Source organism: Xiphophorus maculatus, chromosome 8, assembly GCF_002775205.1.
Source record: "Xiphophorus maculatus strain JP 163 A chromosome 8, X_maculatus-5.0-male, whole genome shotgun sequence".
In the NCBI taxonomy this organism is placed as follows: Eukaryota; Metazoa; Chordata; class Actinopteri; order Cyprinodontiformes; family Poeciliidae; genus Xiphophorus; species Xiphophorus maculatus.
In genome coordinates, this window is record NC_036450.1 from 18775678 (window position 1) to 18796310 (window position 20633).

The window sequence follows — 20633 nt, forward strand, 5'->3', positions numbered from 1 at the left end:
TTTTAAAACCCCCCAAAATTACACCCATTTCATTGGGATTTTATGACAAACTAACACAGGGTAGAGCATAACTTCGAAAGGGAAAGAATAGAATAGAAATATGCAGAAATAACTTCATAATCCTAAACATCCTTGAATCTATGGGCTTCATTCTTTGACCAAGATTACAAGACAACACATTTTACATGTAGAAAGACAAAGTGCTAGAGAACATGTGACCCCTCAGCACCTTCATGTGTCGGTCATCAAACTACACTATAAACTACAAATAGGTAGGTCATTTTGAAAGACACACACATTCATTAATAGCCATTTGAGAAATTCGAAACAGGTTTATTTACAAACACTCAATATAAAGAATGATCAAGAGTTAAGAAGTACCGTATAGACCAACATATACCTCCTTCCAAAACGTAACCTTTTTTTTTAGTCTTGAGTCAATCATGATTGTTGTCATACTTGTTTTGGTGTCTATATTTGATGAATTCACTCACTATCTGTGGGCATTAAGTACATAAAGAACCTATAAAAATCATAAACATGTTTAAACTCAAAATAAACTAATAAGTTTTAGCTGAGCATAAACAGAGGCAAAAATAATCATTTACATTCGTCTAATCTGTAAAAAGTACAACAAAAATCCAGTGTAAATCAGCACAACTTTCCAGTAGTGAAATGTGTGATTTTTTCTACAAATGCAATCAAATCTATGCAGTTCAAAGTAAGATAAAATAACATTAAATTAAATAGTTTTGTGCTACAGCAAACACGGGCAGCAGCCGTCATCATTCTTGCACCAATAATCAGTTACTACTATATTCTACAGCCGACTTGGTCTGTCAGTGTTTCCTGTCTTCACCTCCCAATGCACTGTGAAGAGGCTTAAGTGTAAACATATTCCAGTGGCACACACAAAGCCAAGTATAGAGTAAATTCATGCAGAGCATTTCATGGCAATGAATGCAACTTACAGAGAACGATTCCAGAAGAACATGAGCCAGAAAGCACACATACGTTTTTTTGTTGTTTTTTTTTACAGCAAGCCTTACATTTCCTTTCATTCAAGAGCCAAACCAACATTTCATTCCACTGTAAGGTATTTGTACATAAGCCGGACACACAGGTGCGTTGCACATTGTCCAGAGGGATTTGATATTCTATAAGGCAAAAATGGCTTAAGACAAGAGCGACAGCTGGGTTGTTTTGTAAAAGTTCTTGCCCCAAACCAAAAATAATTAAACACATTGGTGTCTCATCTTAAATCTTGGGGGTGGGGGGTCGTTTTTTTTTGTTGTTGTTGTTTTTTTTAGAGAGAGCAATTAGGCCCGTGAAAACAGGCCTTTTGAACTGAGTCTGAAAGTACTCACACAGCTGAATAGGAAAGAGATTACAAAAGTAGACAAGAAGATGTTACTGCTGTATAGTCTAACATAGGCTTGTTTGACACAAACGTTAAGCTGCCACACCCAAGGACTGTCCAAGAGAAAGTTAAAAGATGGGGCATGAAGCCACTCCCACTGGAGCCCCGTTTCAGCTGAAACACCTGTGCAACCCAATAGAAAACAACACCTCTGTACAGCGGGGCCACTTCAAAAACTTCACAGAAACAACACTATTATGAAGATCACTTTTTATATTGAACATGAGCATCCTATGGACAGAGACTCGAAGATCGCCACAGTGACATGACAGCTGTAGAGGCTCTTTAAAAAGAGAAACGTGTTCTAGCGAGCAATCTTCACCATACTGTTGAACTAATCGGAGCGAATAAGTGTGCACTCCAATTGCCAAGTGCATAATCCTAACAAAAACAAAACACATTTATTTAAAAACCAGAAAGAAAAAAAAAAGATAGATCATGTGCAACGCCCCGTATGTACATGGACGATCCCACGCGTGTGCATGTGGATGAAGTTAAAAATTTCATGAGGCATAGCGTGGAAGCCTGGCCGTGGCTTCACGTTGTCATAGTAGTGGTGAGTAATAAATATGCCGGCTGGGTTCATGGGAAACGCCCAGAAACCGTAGAGGTGCACCTCCTCGCAGAGCTCCATGGCGGCCGTCACGAGCATCAGGCCGCTGCTAAGGCGCTTGGCCCGGACGCCCTGCACCGCCCAGAAACGCTGCACACTCAGGAGATACTGCGGGTGGAAGAAGAACACGCCTCTCTGGGAGTCGAAATCGTCCAGCATGTACTTAACTCGGAAAGACACGTCAGTGTTGCGAGTGTTGTAAAAGGCGGGTAGCACCACTGATGAGTTCTCGTAGTTCTGGAGGACTTCGTAAAATGGCCGCCGCCATTTCTCCAGCTTCTGAAATCTGGACAGGAAATACAACAGAAAAGTGGATGTTAAGAATATAAACAATGCATTGCAAAGGTGTTTTCAGACAATTTGAACTTTTTCACATTTTGGTAAGCGAGAACAACAAACTAAAATAATTTTGAAGCAATAATGTGCTCAGTAGAGGTCTCTAACTGCTGTTCTCAAGGGTCAGTGTCCTGCAACTTTTCAGCACAGCTGGCTCCAATATTAGCTCATGCTAGTGAGGCAGCCATTTAATTCAAGCGTGTAGGACAACGGACACATCGAAAAGCTGCAGGACTGTTTAACACCACTGGTCTAAAGTAACCATGAGGCTCTTAGCCGCTTCTATGATCAATATTCTCTTTGTAATGCTAAAAAAACAAACATAATGGTACGTTTCCCCTTTCATTTATAAGTAAAGTTTAAATCAATGCAGTGTTCAGCTTTATAATTACATCCAATTAAAATTCTATTCTATAAAATCTCAATAGAAATACATTGACATTGGTGGTTGTAAAAAAAAAAAGAAAAAATCTTCAGAGTTCTAAATTCTATTGATAGGATCTATAATATCTTCCATATTCACAGTACCTCTCTGTAATAATGCTTGGATTTATGGTCACCAGGTCTGTCTTGGTGCCCACATCTGCTGAGTATTTCTCACTGATAGGGGGGACATTGCATCTGCAAGAGACAGAAGGAAAATAAAGAATTTCCTTTTTTTTTTTTACTTTGGATTCATAAGAGCTGCACAATACTGACGTTTCCTGATGTTTTCCTTTTTTTGACTCTGAAATTTTAGGATGTGAAATACCAAGAGAAATTCTAATCAAAATATATAATTTTCACTCTGATAGCATCTTGTTTTGAAGTCCAGTCAAGTACAAATGGTGTAATAAACTAATATAGAAGGTAAACAGGTTAAAAATCACGGAAATTGTGCATTATATTTATGTTTTTTACAACATACCCAGGGTAAAAATGACAGGATGACTCTAACTAAATAGTTTAAGTTAGAGCATATGGTTCAGGATACTTTGATTTTTTTTTCATATGAAAACAAGGATTGATTAAAAGGATACTAACCTGTAAAACAATTTATTTCAATCTCTCCAGAAACATTTCCAGTAAAACATCATTTAATCTGTCGGAAATAACAAAAGACCAAAACATACCTGAAAACAAAATCGGCTGAATCGATTTCCTTTCCGCATTTGCTGTTCTTGATGATGCCACCGTTTCCAATGACAGCACATTTTTTGAACTGGGATTTGGAAAATGGCATATCCTAGATTTCAGAAAAATTACAATAGAAGAGCTTCATAAATAGTAATAATAATAATAATAAAAAGATCTCATATGGTACAAAAACTACTAGACCGGCAGCTGAGCAGAAAAAAACAGAAAGAAAGATGCCAAAACACATGAAGAGAAAATTAACTCACATCTGGGAACATCTTGAAAATCTCTGTGGTAATAGGAAGGATGCCACTGGTGTCCACCTCGTACCTTAGCTTGGAGCCTGAAGGAGTGTTTCTCTTGGTGGTGAACAAAAAGGATGGAGCATTACAGCAGCGGGACAGAGACATCCTTAGGATGGAAAAACATGAAATCAATAAAGATACATCAGCTATGATGACTGTGCTTTATCTTTCCATGCACATTGTTGCATTTAAAAATGTTTTATGCAGGATGCCAAGTGACAAAATAAAGTGTTTTCACTATTTTTCAGTAAGAAAGTAAGTTATTGGTGCTTTTAGCACATTGTTTTCTTTAGCCATGTATCGTCATGCAGATTTCAAAATAAAACCACATATGCAATGATGGAATGGCGGTATAAAAGCAGAATAACCTGTGTGCTTGATTAGCATTTTTTGCGACAATTTCCTCGTTCAGAGCTCACAGGTACCTTAATACTTTTCTCTGATCTTATGTCGAAGTAACAGCAGAAAATGTTTAAAAACATTATCAAGATCAAATCAGAAAATAAAAACAACCCATTTTGTGCTGAACGAAATCCCCAAATGCTCAAATGTCATTTGAAAAGGCAAAGGTTCATTTTCATGATGCAGTTCTTGCATTGAAATGAATGGCGCTTACTTAAAGTTGCTGGTCTCCTCTTTGTTTTGCTCCCACTTGCAGATTTGTAGGTTTCGCCATCTTTCAAACAGCTCTGAAGTTTTAACCCTGATGGACAAAAATCACAGATTTAGGAGCAGCTTGTTTATATTCAACAGGTAAGCATGTGAGACTAAAAATGACAATACACAAACAAGGAGAAAAAAAACTGCATTGGTAATTTGCCGCTGATAAAGCTATTTCAGACAAGTTTTTGTCTAGGTACCCTCTTTGTTGTGATTGTCGAAGAATCTGACTCATGTCATTATAAGAATGAAAGCAGGGAAGCTGAAAAGGCCTTTAGTCAGAATAACTATGACAAGAATTTTTGGCAGCCTGGACTCTGTGCATAAAAGGTCAGTGGATAATAATCTTATTCATTTAAGAGAGAAGAAACTGCTGAGATTGCTATTGGCACCTCGGGCTCATTAAGATGTGCAATGAAGCTGAATGAGCAATAAACAAATGCATTATGTAAATGTTATTTATAGCATCCTGGAGAGCAGGAGTGACCTAGTCTGGTCCTCGAGAACTACCATATGACAACTTTTAGATGCATTCTTTTTCTAATACACCAGAATCAAATGAATGGCTCGTTACAAGACCTCTGCAGAGCTGAGTGACTGGTGGTGAGTCTCAAATTAAAAGGGCAATTCATCCGCTTACTTTAAAACTAGAAAGCTCAAAATGCTTGGAAGTGTAAACTCAAATGCTTCTGGGTTTATTTTTCGTCTCTAACTATTTCATGTATCTTTAGCGAAAAACTTGCTAGAAAAAACTTGTTGCAGTATTTTGTCTTTTTCTTTAAAAATAGCATTACCAAATGATATTACATGAAAACATAACAACAAAAGTGAAGTTGAGACACACCAAATCTGATTGCCATGACCTTGAAAAAAATAATTTAGAGACAAGTTCACTGTTTCACAGAAGTAATTCTGAAAGCTCGGCACACTATACGTGGGGTCATTGCTATCAGTTATCCAAAAGTTGGGACACAATTATGTTTTTCATTCACTGTCTTAGCAGACATCTTTTAATCTATTCCTTTCCTCAGCACGGGAATCAAACTAAGACTTTTGTTTCATGTAAAGGGAAACATTCAGTTTTATTTCTCAGACCGAGCATATTCAAAGTACATTCCCCACTTACTGACACTCCTAGTAATATTTGTACAAAAGCCTAATATAACCTTGAATTTTATTGCATTTTGCCTCTCTTCAGAGGGTGAAAAAAGGCAAACATACCATAAGGCAGATCTGTATTGATCTTAAATATTTATAATGATAATGCACAATTCTACAGTCAAACCATCTTGACTGTATCAGGCAAGGCCAGTCACTGTAAACCTTCCTGGCAGATGAGTGACAATAGTCCAGTGTGAACATCGGCGTCGTCACAAACAATCACTCACATCGTCAGGACTTTGACATCCATAATCTCCTGTCTGAGCTCCCTGCAAGCCGTGGAGTTGAATTCAAAAGAGCCGTCATAATTTTCCAGATACCTGGAGGGATAAACACAGTCATTCTCTGCCTGCAGCAGCTGACACACAAGAGAATCAACAGATTGACAACAAATTGTTTTAGTTAACTACAATGTGCACAAATGAGCAGTAAAATAAACACTCTATAACTTGCCACAGTATGTCTATGGTTTGAGTTTATGAAATATAAGAGTATATTATTATGAAATATAAATATAAACAGGTAGCACTTTGGGATGAAATAATGAGAGAAGTGATGCAATTGATTGTTCGGCATCACAAACAGGACAGTAGTATTCTGGTTAATGGACACTTGCACCAGATTCTGTAACATCTTAGACTAAACCAATGCAATACGAAATATTAAACCTCTTATATTTTCACATGTCAAACTAAGTATAATGACACTTGCATGGCATTAAAGAGATATTTTGGGATTCTATTGTGCTTTTTCCTCATATACAAGAGCATTTGAAAAGAAAAAGGGGTTGATTCAGGCTTACTAGGTTAAAATGGGGGAATGGTTATAGTGTAATGTCTGGTGAATATGAGAATGAGTGTTTGTGGGGGGGGGGGGTATCACAATACACTGAAAATAAGAGGGAATTTTAACTATAATTCATGATTTTGCACCACTGGAGACATAGACATATAAACAACTGGTCATGCAAAGAAGGGATCATAATATGACTCACTATAAGCTGGTAAATTACTTCAAAAATATATAAATCACTGCACTGAGATGGTTACAATAACCAGAACATTTGCAACAAAAAAATTGTCATCCTTTTTATGCATTAAAAATCTGAATAATTTAGCTTAGTTGTCAACTTCATACTGATTTGATTAAAAACCAACAGGCTGAGTATTTTTGAATATGTGATCAGTATAAGTCAGCCTGAAATTATATGACTGTGTCTAGAATCGGAGAGGGAAAACAGGAGGAGATATGAACCATCTCTAATGTAATGTGTAATATGCTTTTGGGATTTTTATTCAGCTAATACAAATTTGTACTGAAAAAATGTTTTTTTTCTAAACTGCATCTTGCTAAAATCTCTAAAGTATATTGGATGTTGAGCAATTATTTCAATTTCTAATTATTTTCCTACTTGTGTAATCTGTACTCTTAAATCAGCTTGAACATTCATTATCTTTAAAATCTGGCAGTGTTACTGATTTTTTTTATCCTACAATTTTGAAGGACCTTATTGTGCCTATTTTTTCCATCTCTACAATTTCAAAATTTTTCCACAATGAATATTTTGTGTAAAATACACTAGAAGTAAGAACACATCTAAATATATATATATATATATATATATATTTATATATATATATATATATATATATATATATATAATATAAATGCAAATGAAAGCCTGCATGTCCTGTACAATAATTTCCACTGCATACAAATTGCATACTGGCTTGGTCTTGCATTATAGGCTCTATGTGGTGATACTACATGCACACGTTGTCTTTTACCGTTTTTGTTTTTTTCTCAGTAAATCTGCATTAAAACCACCAGTGGAGGAGAGGCGCTGCCTTCCAGAGCTATCAAAAAGGTGTGAAAGCTCATAACTTCTAACACCCAAATAAGTTTTTGCATAATAACATGATGGAACTTTCCACGGGTGTTAATGTGCATACAGGTGTAAGTGTCTGTATTTTTTATTGCAAGCCTGGAGACCGAGATCCAGTGCTTTTATGAATGGTACTATATGGAAAACCAGTGATGTCAAAATCTGTGGTTGTGGCTTTAGACTATGAGCTCAGTGCAAAATGCACTCTGTGATAGAAAGCTCTCCATGAAGACTTCAGTCAAGTTATAGTAGAGGAGGGTTTTCTCCTACCAAAAAAATCAATAAATTAATGCAATTTTTCCATCATACCAATTCCTGTGGGTGTCCCACTTAAACTATAATCATTGTCTTTGATATTGACTGCAGCATGGCTTGGTCGGGCGTCGCAGGGTTAAAACAAATTATTTTAATGTTCTTTATTCCAGTAAGAAAACTTGTTTCCACAACCAAATTGTCAAAATACAAAATGCCTGCAGACAATTTTATTCCTTGGAGAATTGTTATGCCTCTAGTATCCAAATTAATTACGAGACTGACCTGCTTATTCTTACAAACAAGGCTAAGAATAAAATTTGATTGGTTCCTTTCAACTTGTATGTGAATTCAAAACAGTTCCAATAAATTAAAAGGCTGCACTGTTATTAAACAGAGACATAAATATAATCTAAAGGCAGAAGAAAAAATATGCCATGGCTTGCATCACTGTCTTGCTAATGGTTATTAATCATGAACCAAAAATAAAAGGTTAGTAAAAGATTTGAATCACATTTCATAGGAAATGTTCCCTTCGTAACATTTCAATGCACAGAATGCATTTTACACTGATCAATTAATATATGTTGCTACTACATGCAAAGCAGTTGGGGATAGGCGGGATTTAGCAGCAACAACAATGTCAGTTTGTTCAAATAAGTGATGGCATTTGTTAAATATTAAATGGGACATTGGATTTTGAAAGATGGAAAAGTAAAACATATTACCTGTGCCTTTGGAAGTAAATGAGTTGAGCGATTTAAAGAATATGAAACAAACAAACAAAAAAAATACAACGAGCAATACAACGAAAGTGATGCATAAAAGGAACAAGATGCTGGGATGGAATTGAACAAAAAAGGAGTGATAAAACTGGTTGTCTACATCCACCTGATGATGCAGTGTATTTCTGAGGTTATTCAGGGTATGTATAACAGACTTGACATAATAAACCCAGCTATCAATTTCTTTTGGTTGTTTTGTTTTAGCTAAGATGATGAAACCTTTGCAAGTGTGCTCCATTCATGTCTAAAAGCAAGACATCAAGTAATTAACTTGACGAGATGAATTTCATCTCGTAAGGCATCTAGGATTGACCAATCCAGCATTTTACCTCAGATATTGACAACAGTTATGAAGACTTGGAGATTTGAAAGGGGTGGGGGGGAAATTCCTGTCTTCTTGTAACAGCAGGAAAGTATAATAGGAGGGAGTAAGTCCAGGTCGCAGAGAGAGACAATGCAGATGTGAGAAGGGGAGATAGAAGGAGCAGAGTGTCCACACTACGTTACATGGCATACACACAGAAAGCTGTGCAGAAACACATGACACACAGGTTGGGGAAGGAGGAGGCATTTGGAGATGGGTGCTAGATGGGGACACAAAGGGACAAGGAGAAGCCAGAACATCAACAGGAGACGGTGGCTCAACCAGCGTCGGAGGGTGGAAGGAGATTTGGGGGAGAGAGGGAGGTGGGTGGTCGACGGGGTTAGACGGCATGCAAGAGCAAATCTTAAGTGCAACCGCCACTGAAAAATATGAGTATATACCTTTCAAACTAATGACAAAAAAAGAAGCATTCTTGGGTTTCTGTGAAAAAGACTAGAAAATGCCTTCAGATAGGCCTACCTTTGAGAGCGTTTTTTTTTCTTCTTAATATCAGCTAGGCAGGGTGTGACTATTACGGAGATCTGTGAATCTGGCTGAATATTCTGACGGAAACATCTGTCAACATGCAGACAGGTCAAGTTAGAGTTAAATGTTGTCCTGTACCATCACCACCCCCTGCCAACTTCCTTAACCTGCAGATTTTCAACAAAAGTAAGAAAAAGAAAAATGTGCTGCTGCTGCTGCTCGTGCTCTTTCTACAGTCTCTGAGGAGACTCATGGGCATATCCCAGTCCACACATGCTGGCCTGGGTCGTCTCTATAATCAGTTCTATCTTTCTTTCTCTTTCTCACACACACATACTCATTCTTTTTTTAAATAGAGATGTTGTGTAGTTAGTCAGGATGGAAAGGTACCTTTTCCTTCCATTTCTGGCAGGCTTCAGAGATCCGTCATCGAAGAAATTAACGGGGCCGGTCCAATTTCCGGTCTCGTCCCCTTTGACTCGGCTAAACTGTTGTGCACTAGTAAAAAAATCAGTCAGTTTATTTGGTATTTATTTAGTCCTTGTTCTGTGCATACATACATACAAAAACACACACGCCCACGCACACCCCCACGCCCACACACACACACACACACACACAACCAAGTTCACGTATCCACTCAGGAATCTCAAAATTGAACATTCACACCCTCAGTCATGCACAGGTTTAAGAAAACAGAGTATGACACCAAACATGTTTAAAAATTATGTTTTTTGCTGACGACACCACGATTTGAGTAGTTAATTCATGCTTTGCTGGGCTGTTTCCCTAAATCTGAGTGCAATTTAGACATTTTGCTGCTCAACATGGACTTGCAGGAGGATTAGACTTGTAGGTTGATGCAATGTACTTTAAAGAGAGAAACAATAATCAGAGTCAAGTTACCGCAAATGTCAAATTGCCTCTGAGGGACTGATGCCAACAGATTTGCCAAGTCTTCTCTGGCCAATTCAAAGCAACATAAAGTTGCCAATGTAGATCACTTTCACAGCCTGTTACTTGTAAAGAGGATTTAAAGAGAACATCAGTTTAACTATTGGTGCTATTTTTTTTTCTGTTTTTTGGTGACTAAAAATTTGGTTTCTAGTTTAAAAGTATTTGATTTTAGGAAGAGATTATAGTTGAAACCCAGCATTTTTTAACAAACACATTCCATCTCTCCAAGCACGACGGGGTGTAAAACTTTTAATATGCGACTGACAGTTATGCAAGTGTACATGTGAGTCATTTCTGTGAGTGCCCCGTGGGCACTGAGCTAATTTCAGTGGGGGAGAGTGAACCCTAAGAGCCTCTCTGGATGCATTATGTGAGCGAGCATTCATCACGGGGGACTTGTGTTAATGCCATTCTGTAGGCGCTTTTAGCCTCACTGAGTGCCTCTCCAGCATCTCCGTCCCACTCTGCGAAGCAGCGGTAGGAGTGTAGATCCTCAAATCAGAAGAGTTTTTGGTGGGGGCGGGGGATACGTGCATAAAATGGATCATAAGCTAATCAAAGCAGAACGATTAAGGCACCTAAAGCCTGCCTACTGAAAGCTGATTACATAAATCTCTTAGTCTAATATCTTGAATCCAACAATGAAGAGAACTTTATTTATCCTGTTTACCACAGTGGGAGCTGGACCAGATCCCAACTAAGTGGCAACTAGACCATTTATCTGCTGCCGCTCACTTAATTATGTGCTCAGTTCAGACAGTAATCCAAGTGTCAAGAGACAAACAAGCACAGACCTGTCCACTTGTCATCCTCTGATTCCATCCTGAGGGCCTGCAGGCAAAGAAACTGAGATTCTGTAGAACTTTAAACCTGCTTTATTAAAGACTTCTATGAGTGTCATTAAGTGTCCCTGGGGTTCCCAATAAATAAACATCTGCTAAAGTTGATTCAATTTCTTCCTAGCATGTGTTTTAATTTCTTATTGCAAAGCCCCAAAAGGCACACTTCTAGTATTGTGATCATCCAGAATAAGCCTTGGGAGGGCATTTAGGTACAGTAACTTTCAAGAGAATCGCAACCAAAAGATTAAGGATAACTCTAGTTTCATGCAGTGGGGACTGAGGTCAACAAGAGAAAGAACAAAATGGTTCAAGAGGTTCCAAATGTTTCAAACCCCAAAAAGTCATGCATATACCCTCTGCTTGCTCATAGTATCTTACGTTGCTGCAGCTGGTCTATCATCACCTTAACAACGAGTCAAAACAGAATGTCGCGTCTTACCACAGCACACATTCTGCATCAAGGCAATAGATCAAAACAGAGTCAGACAAAATCTGAACCATTATTTATTGGCTGTGATTAAATGTTCCTTTTGCAAGAAACAGGACCACAAATTCGGTAGATCTCTTCCTTGAAATTAAAAGATTCAATGTTTTTGTTAGTTTTGTAGCCGTTGTGGCATAGCAAAATTAGATTCCAGGTAAAAAATAAATAACTAAAAAGATTTGGGGTGTTGAACTAGCTTTCAATCATTCCTTTTCAGGGTGGATTGCTTATCCAACGAACAACTTTAAGGATTATTAAAAACAAGAAATGGGTGCACAACTTTGAATTTATTTTAGATTGTCTCTAGTTATATTAACAAGCCATAGACATACGCCCTCACTTATATTTGTTACATGCACCCCAACCACACACGTTTTTAAACCAAAGATATCGTACTCCAAAGCTCTTCAAGCATGACTAAAATTTGGAGTCACGCTCCAGACATATTTGGGTTGGGCCGTAATTATGTCAGAATCTTACAGTTTTCTCTGCAACTTGCATAGTGACATTTATCCAAATTGATGTTTTTATATATTTGAGCTTTTATGAACAACTTTCAGTTGATTTAACACAATCTACAATAAATTCAAACTTATCCACCCCAATATGCTTGTTGTTTTTTATTCACTGAAGTTGAATGAAAAAAATAGATTTTTAACAGATCGTCAGACTCACATTTCTAACCACAAACTCTCCTTTCAAGCAGCATAGACTGAATGAATTCTGACACAATAAACTCTTAAAATGGATCATCTCTAAAAGCAATCAAATCTGCTTACACCCGCTTGTCGTGTTTGGACGGTTACAAACCAGCCTCTTCCCAACCTGCGGCGTTTGCTCTAATCCCCCTGACAGAGTATTTTTAGATGTCACCACTGTCTTCCTTCGCAGAAGTATGTCACTCACAGGGATCATAATAAGCTACCTGTAGCTCTGCCGTTTTCACAGTCCATCTTTCCTCATAACCTGATATCAGGGAATGCAGGCGGGGAGCTGATTCATGGGGACACAGCCCTGCAGAAACTACAGGGCCAGAATTCTTGAGTGTAACAATGTTCATGCCTCAGCTCTGACTTTAATGGTTGACCTCGTATAGTTACCGAGTAGCCCTTTGAAATCTCTGGGATTGATGTGTACAAAGAGCAACGATCCATCTGAGATACATTGTAGGTACCCAATTGATTTTTTGTGTCGCATGCATACATGCCCAGTTTGCAGGATTATTTGACATTCTCTTTGTGAAGCCTGAGTTTCGGTGGAGAGGAAACTGGGTGTGGTCAGACCCATGTGGAAGACCTCCTTGTTGTTTACACTGTTAAGATGGCAGCTTCTCTTTTGTCTTCCTCGCTCCGCATTTCGCACACTCATGCAAACACACTCATTTCATCACACCCTTTTCGCAGTCTCTCCCCCACAGTCTCCCCACTTGTGCTGACAGACTGTAGCAAAATGGCTGCCGCTGATCCCACTGGTATCCGTTGTGAAGCTTGTTCCCGCCTCTTTTCCATATGGGCTTGGTGGAAAAAGCAAGGAGTAAAGTCAAGGGGAGGGGGTGGGGAGGGGGCACAGACGGAGAGAAGTGCGTGAGCATCGGCTCTGAATTCATGGATCTCTCTTGGAAGGAGTCAGGATGCATGAATCCAAACTGAGTTTCATCAGACTGGGCCCAGCAGGGTGTCAGAGAGGGGTGGGGGGTTAGCTCATCCTGCGGCACATGTATGTTTGCATTGAAGGAAGCATATATGTGCTCTCTCTGCAAAAAGAAAAGTATTTAGATGTCCTGCTCTTGAACTGAGAAATGGGTGTTCCTCGTGAGTTTTTGCAAATGGCATAGAGATCTAACATCCCAGCTTCTCTGCATCTGCTCATCTCACGCTGATTCTTTCCAAAAGCATGAATCCTCCTGAGAGTTAGGGAAAGATGGCTCGTTGAATGGGCTTTAAAAGAAAAAAAAATAAAAGGGGCGTGAAAGAGGACTCATCACAGTATCTTGCAGAGCTGCAACAGACCCAGCTCTGCAGTGGCTGTGTGTGGACCAATGAGAAATACACATCATCTGTAACATGGTGCTATCTGCAGCCATCGTAGTAGCTTTCATTTTACGCTGTCAGAATCAGATGCCTCTAAAAGATGTAGGCTACGACCAGTCAAGAAGGCTGAAACAGAAAAACAAAAGCTTTTGAAAAAAAACAAAAAACAAAATAAAAAATAAAGGGAAAACATTACCATATACAGCTGAAGCGCTGTTTATGGTATGATTCATGATGCTTAATATTCAAAAGACACCAAAAAATAAATTCTATGCTGCTGGGGGAAAAAAAGATGGATGGTTAGTTGCTATTGTTCTATTAGGCCATCTAATGCTTGTTTACCCCTGCTTCTCAATGTGTAGTTCAATTCAAAACACTTGCATTTAGAATGAGTATTTTTTTTTAATTTAATTATTTTATCATGCATATTATGTCTATCATTACTAAACTATTCACTAGTATGAAAATGACTATGAAGGCATGCTTTTTTTTTTAGAGCTGATTATTTTACCTTTGCATTACAAGCGAGATTCTAATTGGAGGAGGAGATCAATACTTACCTCTTGATGTAGTTTTTCCCATAAAGAATCTGTTGTAAAAGCGTGACGAGTCCAAATGCGCAAATAAATATGAAACACAGGGATCTACTGCCGAGTATATCTTTGCCCGACGACGGGTCGGTGTATGCCATCCTTCGGCGCAGCATCCAGAGCTGACTGTGACACCCGGGTAGGTGTCTCTCTGCGCCGCATCCAGAACCAGGATCACAGGTGCCTCAATACCCGCTGAGCTGAGCTGGACATTGTCCGCCACCTTTCTACGCCGTTTGTCCGCTCTCAATCCAGGGCATCATTGTTGATGGATGGAAAGCATCATCTAATTCACTAACAGATCTGATCTTTTCTGCAACACATCCAATTCCCCCTCTCCCCCCCCAAAAAATAAAAAATAAAATGAAAAATCTGTGGTTTCGCTCGTTACGCAAAGGTGGTCAGATGAAGAATCATCAAAGGGTTCTGAAGATGCGCCTGATTCTTGATCTCAACGAGGTGCAGTCGCTCGGTCCGATGCAGGCATTGCAGGTTGTGGAAAATAGCGAAGAATCCCCTCGAAGGGTTAAATTAGGAGGGATACGCAAAATACGATGTGAGGCTTCATCCTCCTGTTGGCTAACACTAATCTGCTGACATAATATTGACAGGATAAATTCACATCCCTTTGTGCCTCATCTCAAATCTGTGCAAGGAGACGTGACTGCAATGAAAAAAGGAGGATGCGCCTTTTCTCAGCCAGGCTGACGGGAGCGCGCCGCGCTCCTCTCACATGGTCCTTACTCAGCCAAAGCCCAAGGTCACGGACTGCTTTTCAAGGATGCACCGGGGCAATCACAACATCTCCTACTATCCAGGTCACACAAGGGCGCAGGGAATTGTGGAGAGGCTGCTCCCAAACTGTCTTGGTACGATGTGAGCTTGATTGCAAGCTAAAAGGGCACCAGGGATGTTGCTAAATATAAAGTTTTTACAACCTCCTTTCTCCATCTTCAATGGCTCACTGCCCAGGACGCCATTGTGACAGGGGGCAGCATAAAAACAATTTATGCTGCCCCAATTACACGCCATGCAACACTCCTGTGGACTGAATGGTGTCAGGTCAGCTGCTTAGAATCTGAACAATGTGGTGTAGGACAATATTCAGTGTAGAATATTGAACTAAACGGTACTACACTGAACCAATATTCTTTAAAAGACTGGGGATGTACATCAAACCTTCATTCTGCTTTTGAAATCACAATCAGGAGCATTTTCTACAGACATTAATCCTAACAATGTAAATTAAAGAAGAAAATAGTGACGGCATTAAATGCTAAACTCTTTAATTAGTCTAAAAGTATGCAGTACGTTCACTTTTGCGACTGCTTAACATCCTGATATGTTTGTCAAATTTACATCATCTGTAAATCATTTTGAGTTGTCTTTTTCCTGTTTTGTAGAATTGCTCTTTAAGTAAAGCCTGATAAATTGATTCACCGACTGGCTCAATGTTTTTAGATTTGTGTGATAACACCTCATTGTCCTTTGGATTTTATTTATATTTTACTATTTTACAAGATGCGACCTCGGAAGGAAAATACATAAAAAAAATTTAGTTACTGAAAGGCATGTCTTTCAAGCTGTGCCCCAGCATATTCAAAGTTGTCTTAAAACTGGTGCAATGTCCTTAACTGTTCACAAAATACATTTGTAAACTTGGATTAAGATATTAAAAGATGATAATTAATTTTCATATATGCTAAAAAGAAGCGAGCCATTCTCTTTGTGAAGCCATCTACAGTCCAAGACTTGAACCTTCGAGTACATCTGTAATTTGTTTTATTTACAATGACTTCTGGCCACTTATGACAACATTTTGTTCACAATTTACAAGATATGATTTACACCACTCGATCTGCTATAATCGATCTCGATATAACAATCGATCTTAAGTTAAGATTAGATGTAAGTTTAGATCTGATGCTTCTAGAGCAACATCTGTCATCTCAAACAATAAAGCTGATTTAGACTGTACCGACTGGCTTCTGTTTTCTTATTTTAGCTTTTAACAGATCATATCCACTGCTCCCTACCACTGCATGTTCTCCTACAACATGTGATTACCAGCCCCCTCCACACACACACATCATGAAACAAACACACAAATATCACAAAATAAATGGAAATAAACATTTAAAGTACAACCAACAATATGATAGGAACAGGTTTTTTTTTTTTTAAGCATAAATAAAACATACTACATTGTTGCTATATTTGGCCTTAGTATTGAGGGCCAAAGGCTTGCTCATGTTTTTATTTTGAGCATAAAGTATGTTAAACATTCATATACACAAGATTTTTTCAAATATGCAACAATAGTATACGTCCAGGCTATGTTTATTCTTCAGGCAAATGACAAAAATCTGATTTTATTTTATTTTATTTTTGTGGGGTTTAGTTACACAGATCTGAGTGTTCACATTTATTTTAAATGTGATCTTGCACATAGCTAATTTGAGCCACTTAGAAACATATTTCACTGACTCAAATTTTCAAAAATGCATTTTATGTATATTTGTTTCTATATTTACCTTTACTGTTACTGTTAACATGAAATAATGTCATCTAAGTTACTTGATTTTAAGACATTTATTTAATAAAAGAAGTTGCTGCGACCTCTATGTAGTGTGGTTTGTTAGGATTTTATTTATTTATTTTTAACAAAACTTTATTGTAGATACAACCAAACAGGATTTGATATAGCTTTTTCTGTGGTGTAACATGTGAATTAGCCAGTTTTCTGTATTTATTGGTACGTGTTTTATAGCACACATATGGATTATGCAAAAGAAAATACATACATGTAAATCTTCATGGGCTCCTGCAAAAGACTTTATAACATATAAACAACGTTGCTGTTTAATTAAAACACAATTTTTGATTACTTATGGAGGATTTTTTTTCTCCCTCCAAGAAGCAAGACGGATTCATTTCTCTGCTACACCCGGACGTAGCACGGATGTGATTTGACGCCGTACCGGCTCCTCTTCCGGTCTCTTTTCCCACAGCCACTGGGCGAAAATGGTGAGTAGCAACGCTGACAAAGACAAATCTTTTAACATCTGTTTAATCAAACGTTTATTTGAGACAAACTGACACTTTTCTGGTGGCGTATAAGTAGCGGCACCTTTTAGTTAACGTATTTATAAGACAAATCAAATCATTTTGTGAAATTATAGTGCGTATCTGCAGCATCTGTGTAGCATTTTTCGCTAGCGTTAGCGTCAAGTCTGTAGTACCTAAAACGAGATTAAATTAAGAAGAACGACGTGGAATAACTTGCTATGCGGATTTTAATTCAGTTTAAAGAGTTTTGTATAAATACTAAGCATGTGTTAAATTAACTAGTGGGGTGGCTAATCGTTTGTGCCGAGTCTTTACTTTAGTAAACCCTTAATTCATTGTCGGTATAAGTTTGTGAAAATTGGATACTAGACCTCTGTTTATAGAAGAGACTGACGCTTGCTTTTATTATAAATAATTCATTTGAGATTAGTGTTGAATCACAACCAACTATGTGTGGGTGATAAAAGTCTTGTCAATGATGTTACCAAACAAATGTCTGAACCAATGACTTTCTGTGATTCATTTATTTGTACTGAGACAAGACATTCCTCGATTGTAACGCGACTTTTTAAGTTTTTAAAGAATATGACTCTAACCTCTCTGATCTCTTCGTCCTCCCTCCTCAGACCAAGGGAACATCATCATTCGGTAAGCGCCGGAACAAGACGCACACCCTGTGCCGTCGTTGTGGAGCCAAGGCCTATCATCTGCAGAAGTCTTCCTGCGGCAAGTGTGGCTACCCCGAGAAGCGCAAGAGAAAGTGTAAGTTATATAGGATATATTGTATATCCCATGTTGGGGATCTTTTAGCTTGAACTTCACTTCAAGATGACTTCACTAGGTACTTTCTGTATATCTCTAGGATTTCTTTTTTTTTAACAAAGTAGGATCTTACTTTGATTCTAGACAACTGGAGCGCTAAGGCTAAGAGGAGGAACACCACTGGAACCGGCCGTCTGAGGCACCTGAAGGTTGTCTACCGCAGATTCAGGTGAGGCGTGCCAGTGGGGGAAAAACACGTGTTCAATTTAGATCACAGTAAAAAAAAACAAGTGATTTTGTTGTGGGGGAAAAAGTAACAAGATGTCAGATTAAAACATAGTTTCCTCTGTTTAAACACAGTGTGCATCGACATTTAGCTTCCTCTGTGTTCCTCTCTTAAGTTGGAGCTAAAGCATCTTAATGAGTGTGTGCACAAAAAAAGATGACTAATAATTTTTGTTAAAAAAAAGAAGTTGGCCCAATGAGACTGGGATATTACTAAAAAGTTCACTGACAGTGTTTTGTTGACATCACAAATTGTTGGGTTGGAGAAACACTGTCAAACTGAAACTAATTGCAAACACTGGGGGTTGTTGATATTCCCTGCAGGGAATATAAGCAAGATTCCTCCTGCTAACTTTTAATTCACAGAGAGGTTAAGACTTGCATACAAATAGACACTGTTGCATGGTTTTATTCATTATAACAGAAATGTTGAACCAGAATTTTGGGATATTAGGCAGAATTTCTAACCATATTGTTTAAGTCTTTTGAGTTTGGTTTTAGTGTGAACATTCTAAACAAAAACTTTGATAGAAACAGTTTTAACTAAACAAATTTGTTTCCTTAAGGGGATGTAAGAGTTTTTTTCTAGTTTACCTAGAGATGGCTCTAAACTAAATATTCGAGGGGAAATGATCAGACAGGTAGACTGCAAGGAGGGTTTATCTATTTTATTTACTGTAATCATAAACAGAAAACATCAGCCATTCATCTAGAAATCCCACTTCCATTTAAAGTTTGACATGCAGCATAATTTAGTATTGTGCTCTCCACTTTACTACTGTATTAGAAATGCCACATACCATTTGTGGAAAGGGGAATCTGATTATCCATTTAAGACAAAAAGATTTAACTCCTGGGAAAACCTGATGCTGAACTTCATGACCTTTGATGGAGAAATAAACAATATTTAGATTAGGAAAAAAAAATTTTTTGGATTCCCTTTAGAGAAGAGCAACATTTTATTTTCATATGCACAATTGCTAGTTGCTTTAAATATCTTGCAGATTTTAAAAAATATATATATTAGTTCATTTAAAGTATTGGTAATTTATGAACAACTCGCCCTTTTTAGTAAAAAATCTTATTTGTTGCTAATTGAACTTTAGAAGATTGACAACATATTCTGGTAAAACAAAACATTTATTTCCAAACATTTAAATTCAGGAAATTGGGAGGGAAAATTTCTTCTAAGTGTAAATCATGTCAATAGTTATTCATAGTTTTATACTTTTGACCAAAAATAGAAGATTATTGTTTTTGCAAGGAAGTGAAGCTATTTGAATTTTCATTATTCATTACCTAAGTATCCTGAGGGGGGCGGGGCTAACCTGACAGTTTGTGTGACATTAGATCATGGCGTTCCCTGTTCCATCCTTAAATGTATGTTAATTTACTCTAAGCATTCTGTATCAGTCTTGTTGGTTGTTTTGCAGCAAGATCACCCCTGTTCTTAAAGGAAATGGTGCCTGGCATTTTTATTATTTTGAAGTAGGAATAACAAATATCCTCAATGTCCTTAATTATCAACCTTTACAAACTGACACACCTGAACAGTAACCAGTATCATGAGTTTAAGTTAATGTAAAATGGCTTTAACTTTGTTTTTTATCATTATTTTGCAGGAATGGTTTCCGGGAAGGCACTACCCCCAAACCCAGACGTGCTGCAGTGGCTGCCTCCAGCTCATCCTAAATGAATCATTTTTGGTTTAATAAATGTGATGATAAATTGGAGTTTCAGTGTTGTGTCTTTTTTCAATTTTGTCTGGGGTCAGATGGGGAGGGGGTGAATCGGTTTGAGGCCAGAACTTTGTGGGTGGCCCAGTGGTATCTGGTTTTAAGATTCTGATTTAGACTAACTTTATTTGGATTTGTCTACAAAGTATTTCTCCAGGAGACTGCTAGTAGTTTTTAGAATACAAGAACTTGCTGTATCAGTGCTTCTCAGTAATTATTTCAAGGATTACATGTAGAGGGAACAGACACAGACTTTAAGTGTCCTAATCTTTAAATTCTTTGAGCATAGAGATAATTACCGTAGTCTGATTGCAAATATAAGACAACACCAATTTGTTTCAAAGTTGGAAATGGGATTAAACCCAAATGCATCCATACGGGATGAATCTGAGGTTTGATATTAGACTGCTGCATTTAGTATGTTTTCTTTTTTCACATTAAAGATAAATTATTGTCTTTAATAAAAGGTAAATTCAATTTTAAGGTCTGAATTCT

General features: G+C 37.8%; 2 protein-coding genes and 1 non-coding gene across 4 annotated transcripts; 2 read left to right on the forward strand and 1 right to left on the reverse strand.

The window, feature by feature from the left end:
* Positions 1-308: 308 nt before the first annotated feature.
* st8sia5 (ST8 alpha-N-acetyl-neuraminide alpha-2,8-sialyltransferase 5) lies at positions 309-15043 on the reverse strand. Of its 2 annotated transcripts, XM_014468657.2 has the most exons (9): positions 14257-15043; positions 9774-9881; positions 9378-9473; positions 5839-5931; positions 4407-4493; positions 3752-3896; positions 3482-3594; positions 2898-2990; positions 309-2319 (listed from the first exon to the last, which is right to left on the reverse strand). In XM_014468657.2, the coding sequence occupies exons 1-9, from the start codon at positions 14400-14402 to the stop codon at positions 1857-1859; spliced, it is 1344 nt and encodes a 447-aa protein (XP_014324143.1). In that variant the 5' UTR covers positions 14403-15043; the 3' UTR covers positions 309-1856. The 2 variants fall into 2 exon arrangements, with proteins under 2 accessions (XP_014324143.1, XP_005798714.1); XM_005798657.2 differs by lacking the exon at positions 9378-9473 and having other exon boundaries at positions 14257-15040.
* A 2189-nt stretch (positions 15044-17232) lies between these two features.
* On the forward strand, positions 17233-20135 carry rpl37 (ribosomal protein L37). The gene is made up of 4 exons (XM_005798659.2): positions 17233-17313; positions 17982-18117; positions 18262-18346; positions 20025-20135. Exons 1-4 carry the CDS (start codon positions 17311-17313, stop codon positions 20092-20094), a joined length of 294 nt encoding a protein of 97 aa, XP_005798716.1. The 5' UTR covers positions 17233-17310; the 3' UTR covers positions 20095-20135.
* LOC111609613 lies at positions 17822-17899 on the forward strand. The gene has a single exon (XR_002753219.1). It is a non-coding gene; the product is annotated as a small nucleolar RNA SNORD72 (small nucleolar RNA).
* Positions 20136-20633: the final 498 nt, after the last annotated feature.